General features: G+C 44.5%; 1 protein-coding gene across 1 annotated transcript in view; it reads left to right on the plus strand.

Moving 5' to 3' along the window:
- The window catches only part of GRXCR1 (glutaredoxin and cysteine rich domain containing 1), a 115,225-nt gene extending 94,896 nt beyond the window's left edge, over nt 1–20,329 (plus strand). Inside the window, exons 3-4 of the mRNA XM_038555114.1 lie at nt 10,380–10,445; nt 20,125–20,329. Of these exons, the coding sequence (XP_038411042.1) occupies nt 10,380–10,445; nt 20,125–20,304 (246 nt within the window). The 3' untranslated portion in view covers nt 20,305–20,329. The remainder of the gene's footprint in view (nt 1–10,379; nt 10,446–20,124) is intronic.
- Nucleotides 20,330–20,586: the final 257 nt, after the last annotated feature.

Below are 20,586 nucleotides of genomic sequence, written 5' to 3' on the forward strand. Positions count from 1 at the left end.
TGTCTCCACAACAATAATACAAGGAGGGTAGTCCCACAATAAGGAGGTCACTGCAGTTGATTTTAAAAAGAAAATAGTTGACAATGAGGCTTTCAAAATAGATCTTTGGAATTAGGTTCAGTGGCAAATCCATTAATTCTACTAGCTTGCTAAAAATAACAAAAATGAACAACTATGATTCTCATTACTGAGGCTCCACACGTGCCTAGTTCTATGCTAGGCACATAACATGCCTTATCTCATTTATTTCTTACAACCCTACCCGATGGGGATATTTTTCTCTTCAATTTATAGCTGAGAAAACTGAGGTTTTGAGGGCTTAAGTAACTTGCCCAAGCTGCACACCCAATTAAGTATCAGGGACAGGATTTAATATGTGGCCAAACCCACAGTTTTAACTCCAGCGGTTCAGCCTTTCCAACATATCTTGTTACCCATGCGATTCACTTCCTTTTGCCATAGGATTACAGGAAGATGCTCATATTTTTATTCTCTTGTTCTGAAGACACATAATAGATGGACTCAAATTGTGATCGACTCCAGCAGAAAGGAATCCTGGGATTCATGGCTGGTGGGCTCGTTACTTTCTGCTTTCCCTTCTAGATCCCTTCTCTCCCCTTCACCGGCCTGCTCTGAGCCTCAGGAAGGAGCTTCAGAGTTGCCACCACACAGATGCCTTTGCCTTCTGCCTTCAGTCAGAGGGAGGCCCAGGGGGAAATCTGAGTGAGGCGGGAGAGAGAGGCTACTTGCTTTTTCTGCTCCCTTCAAGCTGAGGTGCAGTTGGGTCCGCTGCTGAGCTCCTCTCAGACCCTTCCCATGGCCACCTCTTCCATTAGGCTCTGTCCTACGGTACCTTCCTCAAGATTGTTAGCTTCGTTGTTGCCCACCCCCGGTGTTTTCACCAAGCTTGGTTTGCCAAATGTCATCCCCGCATCTGTAGATTATCCTTTCCTTAATGCTCCTCAGCTAAACTCTGGGCATCCACGTTTCCTGCTATCATCTTAAAAGATGCATTGGGTCATCCTTATGAGTTTAAAAAGAATGATTATTAGACAACTCATGACTCTTTAGCATTATAGTACCTTATAAAAATGGGACGTCTGCTTCATTTCATGACCATGAACTTCAAAACACTGCAGAAAATCTTTGTAGGTAGCAACTAGGTAGGGGTGGCAATTTCACTAAGCTCATAATAAGAAAAACAGAGTAATTTTTATTGAATGCATAATCTTCAGTGATGACTGACTCTTCAGTAGCCTGTCCATGTCTAAACATCCTTGGATCCCATCTGGGATCTAGGCCTATTAGAGTAGGAGCGCCCTCTTATTAACGATTTATAATGGACAATTTTGACCAACTAATTATATTTCTCAATTCCCCTCACCATGTGAATCTGCCTCATATATTTTTCTCACCAAGTGACTAAATATCCATGTTATCCAAGAAAAATAATCAACTCAGTTCCTTTTCAGTACTGTTGTTCACTAACTGTCCTTAGTCTCTGACCTTCCAGAGAGCCCTAGCTGAAAGCTGGCTAAATCTCTCATAATGAAGAATACTTTAGCAAATCTACATCTTAGCTGGAAAGTCCTCAAGTTTTATATCATCTTTTCTTTTCAATAAGTCACTTTCATCCCACTATTTTCTATAACACCCCACTTCCTTTTTTAAAAAAATTACATTCTTTACTTAATGGTGGCTCCATCCAAAACAATGTAATACTCTTTTTGATCTTCTTTTTATTTTCTTATTTATTGACTCTAGATAGGAAATGTTTGCGGACCAAATTTTGTGCACTCAAAATTGATCCTAAATCACAAATTTTCTCAGAGTTCAGTGATAATAATTAATAATAATAATAATAATAAACAACTACCAGTTATTAATTCCTATTGTGCGTCATATCGTGTTCTAGACTTATATATCATCTCATGTAATCTTTACAACAACACTAGAAACATAATTATACCCAATACAAATAAGGCAACTGAATCTTAAAGAGTTTACACTATTTGTCCAAGTTAAATTAATTTCTTAGTGGAGACACCAGGATTGAATTTGGAATCTTATTCAGAAAACCTTTGGTTGTAAAAATAAACAAGTGGGGCTACATCAAACCACAAACTTCCGCATAGTAAAGGAATCCATCAACCAAAATGATAAGGCAACGTACCAAATGAGAGAATATATTTGCAGATTATATATCTGATAGAGGACTAATATCCAAAAATATAAAGAATTCATACAACTAAATAGCAAAAAGACAATCGACCCAATTGAAAAATAGGCAGATGATCTGAATAGATTTTTTTTCCAAAGAACACGTACCAGTACATGAAAAGGTGCTCAACATTACTGTCAGGAAAATGCAAATAAACAACCCGATGAGATATCACCTTATCCCTGTTAGAAGTCCTATAATCAGAAACACAGGAAATAACAAGTGTTAGAGAGAATTGGTGCAGCCACTGTGGAAGACAGCATGGAGGTTCCTCACAAAATTGAAAATAGAACCATAATATCATCCAGCAATTTCACTTCTGGGTGTTTATCTAACGAAAACAAAAGCATTAACTCAAAAAGGTATATGCATCCCTATATTCACTGCAGCCATATTTTCAATAGGCAAGATATGGAAATGACCTCAGCGTTCATTATTGGATGAATGGATGAAGAAACTGCGATGTTCATATAGAAATATATTTATTTTATATGTATATATATATATATGTAAAAATATATGTTATTCAGCCTGAAGAAAGAATGAAATGTTGTCATTTTTGACAACATGGATGGACTTGAAGGCATCATGCTAATAAGTGAAGTAAGCCAGCCAGCCAGCCAAACACTGCATGACCTTATTCATTTGTGGAATCTAAAGAAAAAAAAAATTCTTAGATACAAAGAACAGATCGGTGGTTGCCAAAGGTGGGGACGTGGACAGACAGGCAGGATAGGTGGAGCGGGTCAAAAGGTACAAATTTCCAGTTATAAAATAAACAAACGCTGGGGCTGTAATGTGTGGTGTAATAACTATCGCTAACAATGCTGCATTGTGGGTTTGAAAGCTTCCAAAAGAGTAGGTCTTAAAAGTTCTCATTACTAGAAAAAAATGTGCTACTCCACGTGGTGACGGACGTCAAGCAGACTTACCGCAGTGATCATTTTGCAACATATACAAATATTGAATCGTTATATTGTGCCCCGTAGACTGGAAAAATGTTATATGTCAATTTGAGTTTTAAAAATACCCTTTAATCACTGCATTCTAAAAATCAGTTTATGCAGAGAATTTTGTGACACAGCAGACAGCAGTCTTAGTGTATTAATTAAAACAGTCTTCTGGCTTGTAGCTCAGCTCCCAATACTATCTTTTTTTTTTTTTTAAACCTAGTGACTTGATGTCACTTTTTTATGATTTGATATTAATTTTAAAGGAAAGAGAAAATACAGAGAGGATGGCCTTCTGCATAGAAAAGAGAATAATATATCCCCGTGATCATCCACTTTGATGATACGGCTTTATTATAAAAAAATCAAAATTGGCCCCTGTGAGAAATTTTTCTTTATAGCGACACTGAAAAGAGGCGACTGGGCGTTAATTACCCCAAACCCAAATCACTGTCTTTGGCAGGCATTTTTTTTAAGACCCCAAAGTCAGTGTTTTAGAATTACACAAACCAAGTCAACTGGTTTACAGTTTATCCTTCCTGCCAGGGATGCAGGGAAACCGTGTTCGTTGGAGGGGGTGCTGGCTGGTGCTGCCCAGGTGTGGCTACACCTGCTCTGGATGCTCCCCAGCCCAGGTGCTTGGGGCCGACCCCAGCCAGGAGCTTGATGGAGTCTGTTCGCGTCCCAGCAACAACCCAGGGCTGATTCCCCATGTGAGCTCAGGCGGCCCGTCCCTGGGTGTCCTAGGCCCCATTTTGGGGGAATCTGGCAGCCACAGACACCTCTCAGCAGCCATCAAACTCTTGGTGTCACCCCGCCCTCTGCTCTCGCCTCCCACCCCTGGTGCTGCACAGCCCAGGCCTCCTGGTCTGCATCGGGGCACAGCTCCCAGGGGTGCACCCTTTGCTCCCCATCAGGTGGCCATTGCAAGGGGCTGAGGGGGCACCTCCTGGCCCTCATGCCTCAGTCCCCAAGGGGCCGGTGCTCTACCATCACATGGCATCAGCTGTAGACTCACCTGCCCCAGGTGCATTCTGGTTTGGGCCTTGGCTGACCTGTCCTTTAGGATCAGCACTCACTGTGAGCAGTGGCCACTTGGAATCTAGCTCTGTGTTTGCCACTGACCTTACGGAGTGTGTGTGGTGCACCTCGCAGGGCCCTGGGCCCCAGACCCACCACCGGGCTCCCCGTGCACTGGGGCCCAGCGTGGCCTGAGAACACAGAGGCTGCAATACCCATTTTTTGTCTGGGAGAATTGAAGAAGCTTCATCCGTAAGCTAATATTTCAGTCGGGTGTGGAAGGATGCTTAGGAGTTTTCCAGGAGAGGGTGGGAAGGAGCCGGACGGAGCTTTGGGCCTAGGTACGAACAGACGCAAAGACCTATTATCCCATAGAAGACCCTGTCACGTCCGCAAGAAGGAGATAGATTCAGAGCATGTGGAATACAAGGTGTTAAAGGTCAGGGTTGGGAGGGCTGGTGCCTCCAGATCCTGGAGGGTTTTGTCGACCATGCTGCGGAGTCTGCGTGTCATCCCAGTCGTGGGCAGAGACACCGACAGCAGTGTAGGATGTTCAGTAAAAGAGAGAGAAATAGACGGCAGGGAGGTAGCGGAAGGGAGAGGCCAAAGGAGCCTGCCTGAAGCCAGCAGGGAGGATGAAACCTTGTACTACTTGAGTAAAGAGCCGCTTCTGTGACGGCATTTATTTGGAGACTATCTTTTACCGGTTAATGAAGAAGCAAGGGTGTTATTTCTTATCGTAGCCAGATCACCTAAAGCATCTGGAAGGCATCGCATTTCAGCTACTAGGCCAAGAAAGGCTTTGTTTCAGCTGAGGGGCTGGCATAGAATTACATTTAGGGCTCAGTCCTAGCTACTGTTTTGAAATGTGTTTAGGACATTCCTCAAGTCTTGAATTTTTAATTCAAATTTTATCTTATGATATCATCATATGGATCTTTTATTGGGGGCGACTTTCTTAAGAGGAAGAAGTAGTTGCACGGATAAATGTGAATAAAAATGAAGACAAGATAGAGTGTAATATGCATGAGTAGCATACGATACGCTTATATGTATACATGCATTAAAAGTTGCGTTTGGTGTTGGTTAATGAGAACATTTTTCTTCTAGTTCTTCTGGACCTCTCAGAAATTTCAGGTCAATAGTTTCCAAACATCGGAGTTCCACGTGGATTCCTGGAGCCTGGATAGCAGCATGGAGGTCCTTCAGCCCGGAGGCGGCTTCAGTCTGCACGTGTGATTTTGAGTAATTCTTCAGACACAACACTTAAGTGTTTTTATTTGTTTGTTTTGGTTTTGGAAGATGGTGTTTGGAAACACTTGATCTACAGCTCTTCAGAGAAATTCGGAAGAGTATGATCCAAGCTGGCTGATGGCAATCTTAAGGTTTCCTTGACTTATTGGTGAAATAGATTGCTTACACTGTGGCCAGGTATCTTACGTACGTTTCTTCCAGGGCTCCAACCCAAAATACCATGCAGAATCTGATAGGAAGTTTTGCTGAACATAGTTCTTCTTTTTTTGAATCGAAGGAAGGGATGACCACGAAAGTCGTGTACATGTGATATTTGGTAGGCTTATTGCCCTAAATGATTTCCTTCCTTCAGTTTCTCTATGTGCTCGGTTACCTACTCTTTTACGTAAAGATAACAAATGAATCATTACACCCCTAATCTTGGTGATTAGGTTAGTTGCACCTTGTTACATATGCGTTTACATCTTATCCCAATATCTCTTTAGTAGTGTTTTTGATGGTTCGAAATTTACATTCATTTGTGTGATCTTTTGTTTAACATCTATCTCCTCCAAAAGATTTCACATTCCCTCATGGACAGGGAGCCTTTTTGTTTGTTTGTTTGTTGTTCATATCTCTAAGAGCTCAGTGCCTAACCCAGAGCGGAGGCTCAAAGCTGTGCTGAATGTGGGAATAAATGAATGGACATGAGTATGAGTGGGTATGGTTGCACGCTTTTGCACATTCACAGATGAAGAATGATGGGTACGTGTCTGGTCGTCCCAATCAGCAAGGGGCTGATACCTTTTCTCATCTTACTCTTGTTCCGTGAAGGTGTGAGGAGTCTCTTTTTGGTGATTCAAGTGGGGAAAGAGTATGTGGACTGTCTTATCTTTGTCTGAGGAGCTTGTTACATTTGAAATAAAGCAGCTTGTTCACATGACACAGCTCGCTGCTCAGAATCTTAGGGTGGGAAGAATTTGAGAGTAGAGTTAATTTCATGTGTCGAAGTTTATAATGAATGAAGTCTTCTCCTGGAATATGCAGGGTATTTGAAATAACCAAATAAGGCATGACCCTGGCATAACGAAAGAACCGGGGGGGGGGGGGGGGATTCCTTAGCTGCTCTGCACATTCATTTTGCTTAGAGTCATTGCAGTGAAAGCTTTCATGCTCTTTACTTTCTTGGGCACCCGTCAACAATCAATCCCAGTCATAGGCTGTCCTGTTCCTCGGACTAGGATTTATCGGGACCATGTTTTCACTGATAAATCCTATCAGTGTGTGGGCAGCATGGGGGGCACAATGGAGCGAGTGCAGCTTTAACAGGCAGCACCACCTGCATTCAAGATGTGGCCAGGCTTTGTATTGATTAACTGACAGGTGCTGGGCATGTTCCTTATTCTCTTCCAACTTTACTTTCTTTATTTGAAAAAATGAAATAATAATGCTTACTTTGCACTGATGATTAAAAGAGCTGATGCACCCAAAACATTACTATTATCATTAATTCCAGGATTGTATTAATTTTCTTAAAAAATTCTGAATCAATTGAAAAATACATTAGAAATATTTCTGTAGGCATCCTGGAAGTTTTGGTAAACTCCACCGAGTAATAGAAAGATTAATTTCTTCTTGCATGGAACTGAATGGTAGACCCATTTTTTTTTTTTTTAAGATTTTATATATTCATTCATGAGAGACACAGAGAGAGAGAGGCAGAGACACAGGCAAAGGGAGAAGCAAACTCCATGCAGGGAGCCTGATGCAGGACTCGATCCCAGGACCCCAGGGTCATGCCCTGGGATGAAGGCAGATGCTCAATCCCTGAGCCCTGCCACCTGGAGGCTCCTAGGCTTACATTTCAAAAGTTAATAAACTCACATGTGATACTTTTAGCCAAATACCAACCTGGAAAGATGGTTCCCTAAGAATGTCAATACTTCCAAAACTACAGTCCCTTTTTTTGGACACACCAGTGTTTTTATAAAGCAAGTGATGATTAGAATAATTAGAAATCAAGTACTAACTTTTGCTGGAAGGCTGTGGGGCAGGAGACCTTTGTATAGGGAGGCAAGGTGCTCAGCTGGGCAGGTGGAGGCCTCAGGACCCGAGGAATCTAATTTTCCTGCGAGGCCTATGGGCTGGGCTGGGCTCCTTGACCTGCTGCTGCTGCTGCTGCTTGGGAGAGGAGGGGGCAGTGATTCCCTCATCCTGCCCAGAGAGGTCACGCTCTTGGGTCAGCGCAGGGGGGGACGCGGGACGTGGTGGGACGGTGGGATGCGGTGGGATGTGGTGGGACACAGTGGGACGCTGTGGGTCTCCGTGGGACGCGGTGGGACACCATAGGATGCCGTGGGATGCAGTGGGACACTGTGGGACATGGTGGGACGCCGGAGATGACCCCACTGTTTGTGCTCCTTGCAAGGGGAGGCTGCAGGCCGGGGGGGGGGGGGTGGCGGGTGAGCAGCGGAGGGCCACGCCGGGGCCTGGTGTCGGGCACGGGGTGTCCCTCAGCTCTGGGTGGGCCCCTGGGCGCCCGGGGGCAGCTGCGGCTCCGGGAGCAGGGGCAGCTCTGCTGACACGGGGCTGCTCCAGCACCACCCAGGGTGCGGGGCGGGTGTGGCCGGTGTCGGGGCCAGTCCCTGCGGGTCGGAGCCGGCGTCCCTTCCGCGCCTGCACCGAGTTCTGGGCACCTGCGGGGGTGACCCGGGCGGCCGAGGGGCGGGGAAGCCGGGCCGCTGTGGCTTCTCTGAGGGCCCCCTGCGACCTTCGTGCTGTTGGGGGTCGTGGAAGGGCGGAGCCGGCCTGGGGAGGTGCTGCCCCTCCACGGCCAGAGCCCGGAGCCGGCTCCTCAGGCGCGGCAACGGGAAAACAGCACCTGCCGCTGCTGGCTCCCAGAATTTCCTGTTCTGTTCGGGGCTTCGGTGGCCTTGGCGGTCACCGTGTCTTCTGCGGCCAAGCCCCCCCCCCCGCCCCCGCCCCCGGAGTGTGACCGCCTCGGGGAGCCACGGTGTCCCCTGGAGCCCGCGCCAGCCTTCGCTGTACTTTGTAACATGTACATCAGGCTGACACCTCTGATGCTGATGAAGATGACACAGATTTTATAAGGTAAACTGAAGCACCACGAAAACGCAGAATTAAAGGCCCGGGTGCACCGACACTGAGAGCCCCCCAACCTCAGAGGCCTCCCTCAGTGGCGGCCCATCCCTGCGGCCCATCCCCAGTGGCACATCCTGGTGGCCCATCCCCAGTGGCCCATCCAGGCAGCACATTCTGCAGTCCATCCTGGCACCCATCCCGCAGCCCATCCCAGCGGCCCATCCCCATGGCACATCCCCGGTGGCCCATCCCTGAGGCCCATTCCCGGGGGCTCATCCCTGTGGCACATCCCGGCACCCAGCCCCCCCGCACATCCCCAGACCCATCCCCGAGCCCATCCCAGGGGCCCATTCCAAGGCCCATCCTGGCGGCCCATCCCAGAGGCGAATCCCCACGGCCCATCCCAGCACCCCAACCTGCAGCCCATCCCTGGGCCCATCCTGGCACCCACCCCAGTGGCCCATCCGGGTGCCCCACCCTGGGGCCCATCCCAGCGCCCCCAGGGGGCAGGCCCGTCTGTGACATGACTCCTTGGGCCTCCTCTATCCTTCTCTGCACCCCCTCCCCTTCTTGCCGCTCTACCTTGGCGCTCCTTTGTTGCGCGTTTACATAAAAATCCACTGTAACTTTCCTAAAAACGAAGACTTTTAGACTTTTTGAAAGGCATCTTTGAGTTTCCTACCATGCGCAGCACCAACAGGGATCCAGGAAGGGGATGCTCTGTCCCAGGCTGGGTGATTCATCAACACTTGGTTCCACGGCCTCTCTGTGCCCGCCATGGTCACTCGGTGTCAGGAGCCAGTGTGGACAGGCCTCCACGGCCTCTGCCCTTGACGGGGAACAGTCTCCTTCCCTCTCTGTGGCTCTGCTTGGGGCAATCTGGTAGGAGATGGTGAGGCTGGACTCAGGAAGGAGAACACAGTAGTGAGAAGAGGTGCCGTGGCCTTGCGGGAAGGGCAAACATTGCCCCCCTTCTTGAGTTCATAGTAGACTTGTATTTTTAAATTATTATTATTATTTTTAAAGATTTTATTTATTCCTGAGAGAGACAGAGAGAAAGAGGCAGAGAAAGGGCAGAGGGAGAAGCAGGCTCCATGCAGGGAGCCCGATGTGGGACTCCATCCCGGGACCCTGGGTCATGCCCTGAGCCGAAAGCAGGTGCCCACCACTGAGCCCTGCCAGGGGCCCCCATAGTAAAGTTCTAGAAGTGAAAACTGGCGGTGCAGTGAGGCCCCTGCTGGCGTCCCATCCCCATTCTGCTTCCTTCGTGGGTGGCCTTGGAATTGTTGCCTGGGCCTGGTGTCACTGAGGCTGACCTCGGGCTAGTGCTGGGGTCTGTCCCCCGGGAGGTGAGGTTGGCTGCCTCGCTCATGTGTGTGCTTCCTCGGTGCCAGGGCCTATTCACTTGCTCACCGCCGCCAGCTGCTGCTGGCTTTACACGCAGGACTCCAAGGGGTCATGTCAGCACCGTGGGGACCTCGGGGCAGACAGTCCTGGCTGCCTGTCGGCCAATGGTTCCCTCTCCCAGATGGCCGAGCTGCCTGCGGCCCTGGGAACAACTGCAAAGGGTGTTCTGGAACCTTCCATACCTGGACTTACTGTGACAAGTTGTGGGCTGTCCCCTCCGGCTGCAGTCTTCCGTTTGCTGTCACCAAGCCTCGCTATGTGGGACAATAGGTGAAGGGAAAGAGGAATGAGCTCCCCTCTCTGGCCTCCTGGTTGTGGGGTTACTTAGACCTGAGGGGAGAACGGCGTGCAGTCTCTTGTGGGTTAAGCTCTCCTGCCTAGAACTGTTCCCTCCAATACTAACAAACTGGATTTTCTTCCCCCTCCCCACTCTTTCTTGTTAATAGGGTGCTGAGAAAATTTTGTCAATGAATGAATCAGGAGAACTGCAAGACCTCTTAACCAAAATTGAGGTAATTGTGCTTTTGGCAACTTATTTTTAGTAATCAAAATGTTAAACACGTTCTGATTGTAACTGAGTTTTCCTCATTGAATTTTTCTCATGAACACGTCACAGGATACGTGTGGCAGTTTTAATTTGAGATCCCCTGCTGTTAGATTTGCTCGGGCCGGAGTGACTTGAGGCTTCACTTCTACCCACCTCCTACTGTTGGGCAGGAAGTCTCGTCAGCTTTATTAGAGTCTGATTCTTGGCAATAGAGGTGACGATGAGGGCTTTCAGGAGCAGGCCATTGTCTTGAAGCACGTTTACGATTTTTCATTTAAATTATTTTTTCCCGTGGACCAGCTTATCATTTCCAAAGATTACGGAGAAATTATTTCTCCAAAAGTGCACACTTTAATTTTGTCCCAATGCTTGTAAGTGGAGCATCAGAGCGGTGCTTGGCTCACATCCATAATACAGCACATCAGTATGGGACCAGGAAGCCCTCTGCTAAGCTGTCTCATCAGCCTGGTTCGATGGGTAGAACATATATTTTCATATATTTTCTTGCCCAAACTGGGACGTTTTGACAGTGAAAAGGATATATTAATAATTGTTCTGGGCCCGCGCAGGGGAACCGGGACATTCCCAGGTGATATGGTCACCTGGTGTCTGTAGGCCACTACCGGTTCCTCTTGCTTCGGTCTCCTTTACCGGCCACGTGTCTGATTCTCTACTATCTTTTGTGCCCACTTGACGGAGAGAACCATGTGTGGCCTCTTCCTACCGTTCCTTTGTGTCTGGCTGGAATGCTCTTGGTCCAGTTCCTCGTTTCCTCCCGTGATCTTCGAGACCCGTGTGGGGGATCCCTTCTTCCCCAGATCATTCCTGGTCTCTCTCATCTTGGAATTCCTATAGCCTTCTTTTTTTTGTTGGGTGCTTATCCAAGTCTTTTGACGTTTGTATTACTTTTCTTTGGTTGTTTGACTGATGTCCCAAATGAGCTATGTGCTCCTTGATTTTAGGAATCACGTTTTATTCATATTGTGATCTTTCCCAGAAGGACCAAACACAGTGATGACGTGTACTTCATAGTCTGAAGCTCCTTTCAGCTTGAAAATCTGGATGGTTGCATTTATTTATTCTTTCCTTTTGTCTCTATATTTGACTCCAACCCTGTAAAACCAGTAATTTGGCATATCTTTTTATTTAAATGGTTTAGCTTGGTTGATGCATATCATTATTTTCTGTGTACATTTTTTAATGTATATAATGCTGTTATGCATTATGCCTAGTCTCGTTGCAGAGTGTTTTCACTAGTGCTGTGTTTCCAAGGACGATCTATGTTGCTATGCGAACATTTAATCCCACGTCTTCTAACTACCTCATGATGGGAATATTTTATATCTGTATTGTCCAAAGTAGGAACCACAGGCTAGATGAGCTACTGAGCACATCATAGCCACTATGACAGTGAATGATATGGCTAGTGTGACTGATACACTGGATTTTTAATTGTATATGATTTTACTTGATTTAAAATTAAATGTGAATAGTCCCATGTGGCCAGTGGATGGTGCAGCTCCATGGTGACCACCCACTATTTTTTATCTGCCTACTTTCCCACTGATGGACACCCAGCTGTCCTACTACACCCTTCTCAAACAGTGCAGCCAGGAACAACCTTGAACACATTCCCTTAAGGATTTCTCTGGGAGTAGACATTGCTTAAGCATACACTTAATTTTCTAGGTAGAGGGGTTTCTGAAATGGTTGCACCTTGCGAATGCTCCCTTTTGTAGAGAAAGAAATTCGGTGTGTTCCCACATTCTTTTGTTTGTTCGTTTCTGCATTCTTGACTATTTTACCTTGTTTTCTAAGGTTCTGTTCTCTAATTTTTGCTAGCGTAGTAGGTGTAAAGACATATTGCCTTATGGGTTTAATTTACATTTTTCTGATGACCACTGAATTTGGTATCTCATTTGTGATTGTTAGATTTTAATTTTTTGTGTGTAAATTGTGTACTCTTATACCTCACATCAGAAAAGTCTTGGAATTGTCTTTTGTTTTTCTTGGTTGGTTTTCAGAAGCTCCTGCTGTATTCTAAATATTAGCTTTTTGTTTGTTTTAGTCATTGTCAATATTTCTTTTCCTTTTTTCAGTTTCTTTCAGGATGGCCTTTACCCAACAGAAATCCTCTGATATCATCAAATTGATCATTCTGCCTCATAATGAAGTAACCTTTCATCTTAAGGTCACATAGATAGTATCCTGCATTCCTTTCTATTAACTTTATAACGTTTCACATCTAGGTCTTTATATAGAATGCACTTTTTTTTTTCTTACTTATGATGAGATAGCTTCCCCAAATCACCTATTAAATAATCTATCTTTTTATTGCTTTGTTGTGCCAATTTTATATCATAGTAAATCCCCATATATACTTGGGCCTTGGTTTGAGCTCTCTGGTCAATTCGATTGTCATATCATATTGTTTATATTTCTGTGGTTTAACAGCATCTTTTAGAGTCATATAGGGTAAATATCATTGCTTTTTTTAAAGATTGATGATTGGCTTAGCTGTTCATGGACTTTTAATCTTTGAGTCTATAATCCCTTAATTCAACTTGATTAACATCATCATGCTATATAAATATAACCTCTTTCTCAGCTCAAAGAATTTCAGAAAGAAGATATTGTTTTATTTAATTCTGTCTCCATTCTACAGATGACATAAATAGGGTACAAATATTTAAGATGGTTTATTTATTTATTTATTTATTTATTTATTTATTTATTTATAAATATTTATTTATTAGACACACACACACACACACACACACACACACACACACACACAGGAGAGACAGGCAGAGGGAGAAGCAGGCTCCATGCAGGCAGCCGGATGTGGGACTTGATCCTGGGTCTTCAGGATCATGCCCTGGGCTGAAGGCAGCACTAAACTGCTAAGCCACTGGGGCTGCCCCCTTTTTTTATAAAAAAAAAATTTATTCATGAGAGACACACACAGAAAGAGGGGCAGAGACACAGGCAGAGGGAGAAGCAGGCTCCCTGCGGGGAGCCCAATGTGGGACTCGATCTCGGGACCCCAGGGTAGGGCCCTGAGCTGAAGGCAGATGCTCAACCACTGAGCCACCCAGGTGCCTTAAGATGATTCTTGACATTGAAAAGAATTGTATGCTACTGGCTTCTTCTGTTGTAGTTGCTAGAAGGTGCTATATCTCTGTTTGGCTGCTTTTTGCATATAACAAAACTGGCAGAGAAATCGAGCCATCCAAGAAAACCCTAAACTCTGCCTGTGAAAGGGGCTAGGGCTTGAGGCAGCCTAACCTAGGTAAAGATACTGACCCTCAAGAGAGGCAGGTGGAAGAGCCAAGAAAAGCAGATAAGGGATGTAAGATTCAGGTCTAAACCCATTCCATTCTTCAAGCTGACGTTTGGCAGTGGAATAGGAGTTAAATATTCGTGAGGTTGGAAACATCGGAGGCTTAACTATGTAGCAAGTAATATTCTCAGTGTTTTATATGTATGATGTCATTGAAACTTCCAAACAATTCTGTAGGCTGGCTTCTGTTACTATCCCTAGTTTACTGACGAGGAAATGGAGACACAGAGGAGTAAATCCCTTGCTGATGCCCTTATACCTAGTGTTGGATTCATGATTCTAGTCACCTTGACTCCAAAGCCCGTGGTCTTCAGCATGAATTTATGCTGTCATGGCTCCAACGAAGTGTCATTTAGTTGTCTGAAAAATCCGACCACATGTGGCAGGACCCAAGGCTCAAGTAGACAGAACATGAGGTCCAGGGAACGGACTAGATTTTGGCACTGGGCTCCTCTCAGAGGGGTGAAGCACCCTGGAAGGTGGACGAGTTGGTAATGACTTTAGAGAGCCACCAGACAGATCTTGCCAAGTTCTACTTTGCTGTTACTTGGTGCTACGTGGTAGACGATGACTCTCCTGGTCCTTGTAATGCAGGTCCTAGTTTTTACTAGTTATTCCAAGTGATGGTGAGGAAAGAGGCATAGTAGCTGCAGTTGGGCTCTAAGAGTCAGCAAAGAATTTCAAGTTTCCCGGTCGAAGAATTTTAGCATACATCCAGCCCCAGTGAAAATTGCTCTGGGAAGCCGGATGGGCCTGACTCATTGATTAAGATTGTCAGTGGACTTAAACATGAAGAGCTGGCCAAAAGCCAGCAGAAGCCAGTGGAATACAGCAATAGCTGGTGTGGATCCTTGGGCTCAATGGAGTTAGGTGCACCAGTGGCGGTTCTGTTCCTGAGACCAAATTTGCAGGGGATCCTCCCACTACAGTATGAGCTCCACGTGGACACACGATCCTCGTCTATTTTGTGCTATTCTTTACTTCTAGTGCCGAGAACAGGGATTGGCAAATAATAGACGAAAAGTATTTGGTGAGCGAAAAGATGGATGAGTCCTCTTTCATCCAAGGTTTCTTTTTTGAGAAGGCAAAGCAGTTAACTGGTGAAAAAGAAGAGAAAAATAATTGTTTCATGTAGGATAATGCTTGGGTGAGAAGGATGAAATCAAAACACCATTTGTGTAAAATTTGCTTGTTTATATATTTATGTATTTCTTTATCTTAATAAACAAGCTGGAGATTAGAAGCAAAGAAGTGTTCCCTCCAAACAATAACCATGATGGATAGCTGATCCTGCTGGTGTCCACGCAGAGAAAGCCAGGGGAGCCTTGAGATGTATTAGCAAACACCTGGTTATGGCAGATACTGAATTAAAGCTTGCAGATGGTAGAGAAGCTCCAAGTAAGCTTTTGCCTTACTATTTCTTTTAAAGATATGAACAGTCTTGTCATTTCTAATGAGATTGCCAACACAGTGTTCATTTCCGGTACTTTTTTCTTGTAAAATCTGACTCTCCCCTGAGGGCCAGTGACTACTTATTTATTGTGCATGAAGAACAGAGGTAAGGTTTTTTAGCTACATGTGGAAGATGCTAGACATGGCACAGGTTATTTTTGCAGGGCATTGGAACAGTCAGAAACTGCCCTAGCCCTCCCTGGGCGGGGGGCATGGTTCTGAGTGATTGTCCCTCCCAGTGGGGGTGGCCATGGCATAGTCACCGTCCAGGGCCGCAGAGCACCACCTACTCATCTGGGAAATCAGGCCATGTACTCTGCCTACCTCTCTCTGAAGTCCAAGCATCTTTTTAAGTAGGTGTGGGGCAGTCCATCACCCTGGGTTCAAGAATCAGGCTCATATATTTAGATTGCTACGTTTAGGATCATAAGCCACAGATTTCCTCTGTGTCTGCATTTTGTTCAGTGACTTCTTTCTCAAGGCTGCAAACTGAGGACGCTGGACACTCTGATTATCGGGGAAGATTGTGTTTATTAGCAGTTTGATCAGAGAGGTGTTTAGCGGGCACTTAACAATCATTTGCCGACTTAAATTGTTGAATACAGTTTAAAACAAAATACAGGGACAGAGGTAAATTGTCCAGAGATGATTACACGCCAAGTGTGCGCTCTTGGACAATTTGTCATGTGGATATTTTTGCTTCATAGACAATCTGGATGATGAGGTTCATGGTTACAAGAACTCAGATAAATCACTTCCTCTTTGGTGGCATATGTAAGAGTCTTTCAAGCTCTCCTAGAATAGGAATAGATAATAGATAATAGATAATAGATAATAAATAGTAAATACCTTCATTTCCTAATCTCGAGGAAGACACCGAAGGCCCGTAATGTTTCTGTGTTAGCTAATGAGAAAATCTCTTTAGATTCCTGGATATGAGTTTGGGCTACAAAGGAAATCTATTTGAGCACCATTCATGAGCTCTACCCTCTTGTCCCTGTCTCCTCAGGTCCTTTGTGAGCGACCCTGGAGTTCTTCTGGGCTTCAATTCAGACGATTGCAGTAGGGAGTGGACCTATTCAAAAACCTAAGGGTGGGGCCCAGAGCCACGGCGAAGTGTCTGGCTTGCTGCTCTCTCCGCAGTGCCCTGTACAGTGCCTGGCAAGGAGACACTCCATATTTGCAGAAGGAATGAATACAGGAAAGTGTCTCACCTGCCGAGTATATTTTTTAAAGTCTCTCACCGAGTATATGTCAGCAGAAATAGGTCAAAAGGGAGGATGACTTCTCATTCCTTTTTTCTTGAATTCTACCCCAAATGGACATGTGTCTACCCAAAGCACTATTCAGAGGAGGGCCGTTCTGGAGACTCAGGCCTCTGTGCTATTCTCACCCTGTGCATGGTTTCTTGCTTTGGGGGCTACAGGGCACCGCGGAGCCAAGTGCTTCAGGAGCCCAAGTCTCTGCAGCAAACCTCCTCCCTGAGAGTGGAAGTCTGTTTGGTTGCCATGAGTAATGACTGTTGTTAACTTCAGGTGTTCCCTCTTCCTCCTTCCTAGAACACTGCCCGTGCTTAGGGGGCTTTTCTAGCTCTTTTAACATCTGCCCTGAGGGCAGAGCTGTCCACTTAGCTGCACCTAATACATCTAATTCAAGTCAGTTCTTTCTCTTTGCTGAGACTCTTTAGGTTGGGACCACAGTCTAACAAAAGTATAACGTTATACCACAAGTGCTCTCCGAAGGAGACAGTGAGAAATGACTGAATTATTTATTGTTATTAGAAGGACAAATGGAGTAGATTGTGCTGGACGGCTTTACATGAATGGGGTTCCTGGAGGCTAGTGGAGCGGTGGGGGCTCCAGACCCACGCCCCTACCCCTACCCCCACCCCCACTTCTGTTTCAGTCGCAGCATTTATCGTTTGAACCCTTTAGGTTTGGGGATCCCATGTAATACGTTATTGGAGACAAGCTTGGATGTAAATAAAGGTTAAAAGCTGCAAGAGGAAAGACCATGGAATTTGCTCTTTTGTTTTGTTTTTATTTAAATTCCAGTTACTGAGTATACTGTGTAATATTAGTTTCTGGTGTATAGCGCAGTGATTCAACGCTTCCATGCATCACCCTGTGCTCATCACAAGTGCCCTCCCTAATCCCCATCACCTATTTAATCCATCGCCCACCTGCCTCCCCTCTGATAAACATGTTTGTTCTCTGTAGTTAAGAGTCTGATTCTTGGTTTGCCTTTCTCTTTTTTCCCCCCAGTGATCATTTGTTTTGTTTCTTAAATTCCACATATGAGTGCAATCATATGGTTTTTGTCCTTTTCTGTCTGGCTTATTTCACTCAGCACAAGACTCTCTAACTCCATCCACATCATAGCAAATGGCAAGACTTCATCTTTTTTGATGGCTGAGCAATATCCCATTTTATATATATATATATATATATGTATATTTATTTTACTTTTATAATAAATAATATATAATATAATATATTTATATAAAATATTTTAAATATATAAAATATATATAAATATATGCCATGTCTTCTTTATCCATTCAAGTGTCAAGGGTCACTTGGGCTGTTTCCATAGTTTGACAATATTTGAGACATACCTATACAAACATTTATTTGTAGTCTACCCGAAATTCAAATTAACTGGGCATCTCATATTTTTATTTGCGAACTTTGACAACTCTCTTCCACTTGGAACTCAGACCTAGTTATAATCTAGCACTAATGGTGAAGTCCCAGACTCCGGGTCCCTGCAGTTCCTTTCTCTAGGACCTAGGCCAACCCAACATCTGTTTTGACCAGTCAGGACTCATGCTGTACAGGTCATTGTTATATCTTTAATACAAACTTTTGTCATAGTGAATGTCAAGTGCCTGTCTATCATAGTCTTTCTAAAATTTTATAAGAACACCATTATTTACTAATTCTCCAATAATTTGCTTTTAACTTTTAAACTACCCTCTTTTCCCATAGCTAGGTTTGTTTTTATTCAAAGTTGTGTTTTTTTTTTATTCTAAGAACCTTTCAATATAAAATTGTAAATTCACTGTACCATATTTTGGTCAAATTTTGTACAAAGAAATGACAAAAACTCACCTACAAAGTAATTAGATTGCTCTACACACTCAATCTAACTTCTTGGGTTAGTTTTGAATCTATAATTTTTTAAAAAGATTTTATTTATTCCTGAGAGACACACAGACAGGCAGAGATACAGGCAGAGGGAGAAGCAGGCTCCATGCAGGGAGCCCGATGCGGCACTCGATCCCGGGACCCCAGTATCATGCCCTGGCCAAAGGCAATGCTCAACTGCTGAGCCACCCGGGCAGTGTCCCTGAATCTATAATTTTGATAAAATTCCTTGTTTGTGACATTCAGTTTGCCAGCTACTACTTTCCATCAAAGTAATTGTGTGCCACTAAAAGTGAATTATCACATGGATTTCACCATCCTCATATAATGGCCAAGTCAAATTGTAATTGCAAGTGAACTTTGTTATATATAGAAAAATGTACATCTTAAAAGGAGTCTGGGAACATATAAATTTTCAGGCAATCATGCCCTTAATGTTTATTTCCCAAAATGTATTCCGTAAGATACTAATTGTGAGAGGATTATGTAGTTGTTTCCTGGGAAAAGGGTTATCATAGCTGTGAATGCTGGGGAAACAGTGGGTTAAACCCAGTTAATCAGGTTCCTTTTTATTTGAGTGCTTTTGGGGACTTTTGTATGTGTGGTTGTGAGTCTCCAGAGAATGGCCATCCACATGTGTATGTGAAATATGCCTGAATGCATTTCGGTGTGTGTGTGTGTGTGTGTGCATGTGTGTGTGTGTATTTACATTTCCCAGTCTTATTTTAGCAATTATTCTCTTCACAAAACCAAGCTTTCAAACACTGTTGCAGACTCCTATTTTGCAAGTCAGAAGCTTGGCATTAATTCACGTTTCTCTTGGTGTGATTCTGCAGTGGCTCCTAAGCTCCCCGCCAGATGGATACCTCTAGTGGACTCCAGCAAAGAATATGCGCTCAAAGGAGCAAATAGAAATGTGTGTGAATAATTTTCAAAATATTATCCTCAACACACAGCATACTTATTTTCATTCTAGTACGAGGGTATTTTATCTTTACTTGAGGTAGAAAGGCGGATGGCCATTGTGGGAAGTTTTATGGACTTGGATAAATGTCTTAAGAATTCTCTGCCCCTTTCCTTAAATAGAAAATGAGGGTAAAGATGCCTGAATTACGTGCTTTGCAGTAGAAGGTGTCTGTTTGTGTAAAGGATGGGGTGAGGGGAGATGCTATACAAGAAGGCACTTGGAAGTGCTTCTAAAAAAACAAAGCATTAGTTAAATAGGCAGCACAACAATAAATCTTCACTTGATAGTGGCTCCTCCACCCTTTAGCGTTTAGTTTTCTGATTTTCCAGACTCACTGTTAGTGATAACTCTTCTATAAGCAAAGATATAAAACTTAAGAGGCACTGAAGGGAAAGCTACAGTACTTTCCTCTAATATGAATAACCATCCCGTGAATTGTTTGGTTTGTAAATATGTATTTTCATATGATACATTTCCAGAGCTTCGGACCCTTTACCCTAAATAGTACCAGCCTTCACAGATGGAGGTTGTGCTGTTGATGGCCATCAGCGGGATAATAGAGCCCTCCCCGGGGTCTCTATGTGTGCAAATGGTGGGTGATTTCAAGTCCACAACCGTGCTATGCCACAGTTGTTTTCCGACCGTCCACAGTGCAGAAAGACAGGGGAGCTGATGGAGTTGCTCATGCTAATGCATTTTCTGTCCCCTCTTGTCCCTTGGCCTCCTGCTACAGAGAGTGCAGCATCCGCATGAGTGTCCCTCCTGCGGAGGCTTTGGCTTCCTGCCCTGCTCCGCCTGCCACGGGAGCAAGATGTCAGTGTTCCGAAACTGCTTTACAGACTCTTTCAAGGCCCTGAAGTGCACCGCCTGCAACGAGAACGGTCTTCAGCGCTGCAAGAGCTGTGCTGGTTAGAGGGGACTCTTGCCCAGGGAGCACCTTGTTTTCTTAACTAAAGTCAATAATATGGTTTATACTTTGATTTTTTTTTAAAGGTCATGTTTATGGATTAATCAATAAACTTTGTTTATTATAATTGCCTTCGTTTTGACTGTGGTCATTTTCGTTGATTTATTAAATAAACGTCCACTTAATGACTCTGTACCATGCCTGTGCTAGGCCCTGGATTCTCGTTGAAATGAATGGAACACCCAGCAGCATTCCAGGACATCTGAACTCTGATTTGTTGAATGTGTT

Source organism: Canis lupus, chromosome 13 (genome assembly GCF_011100685.1).
Source record: "Canis lupus familiaris isolate Mischka breed German Shepherd chromosome 13, alternate assembly UU_Cfam_GSD_1.0, whole genome shotgun sequence".
NCBI classification, from domain to species: domain Eukaryota; kingdom Metazoa; phylum Chordata; class Mammalia; order Carnivora; family Canidae; genus Canis; species Canis lupus.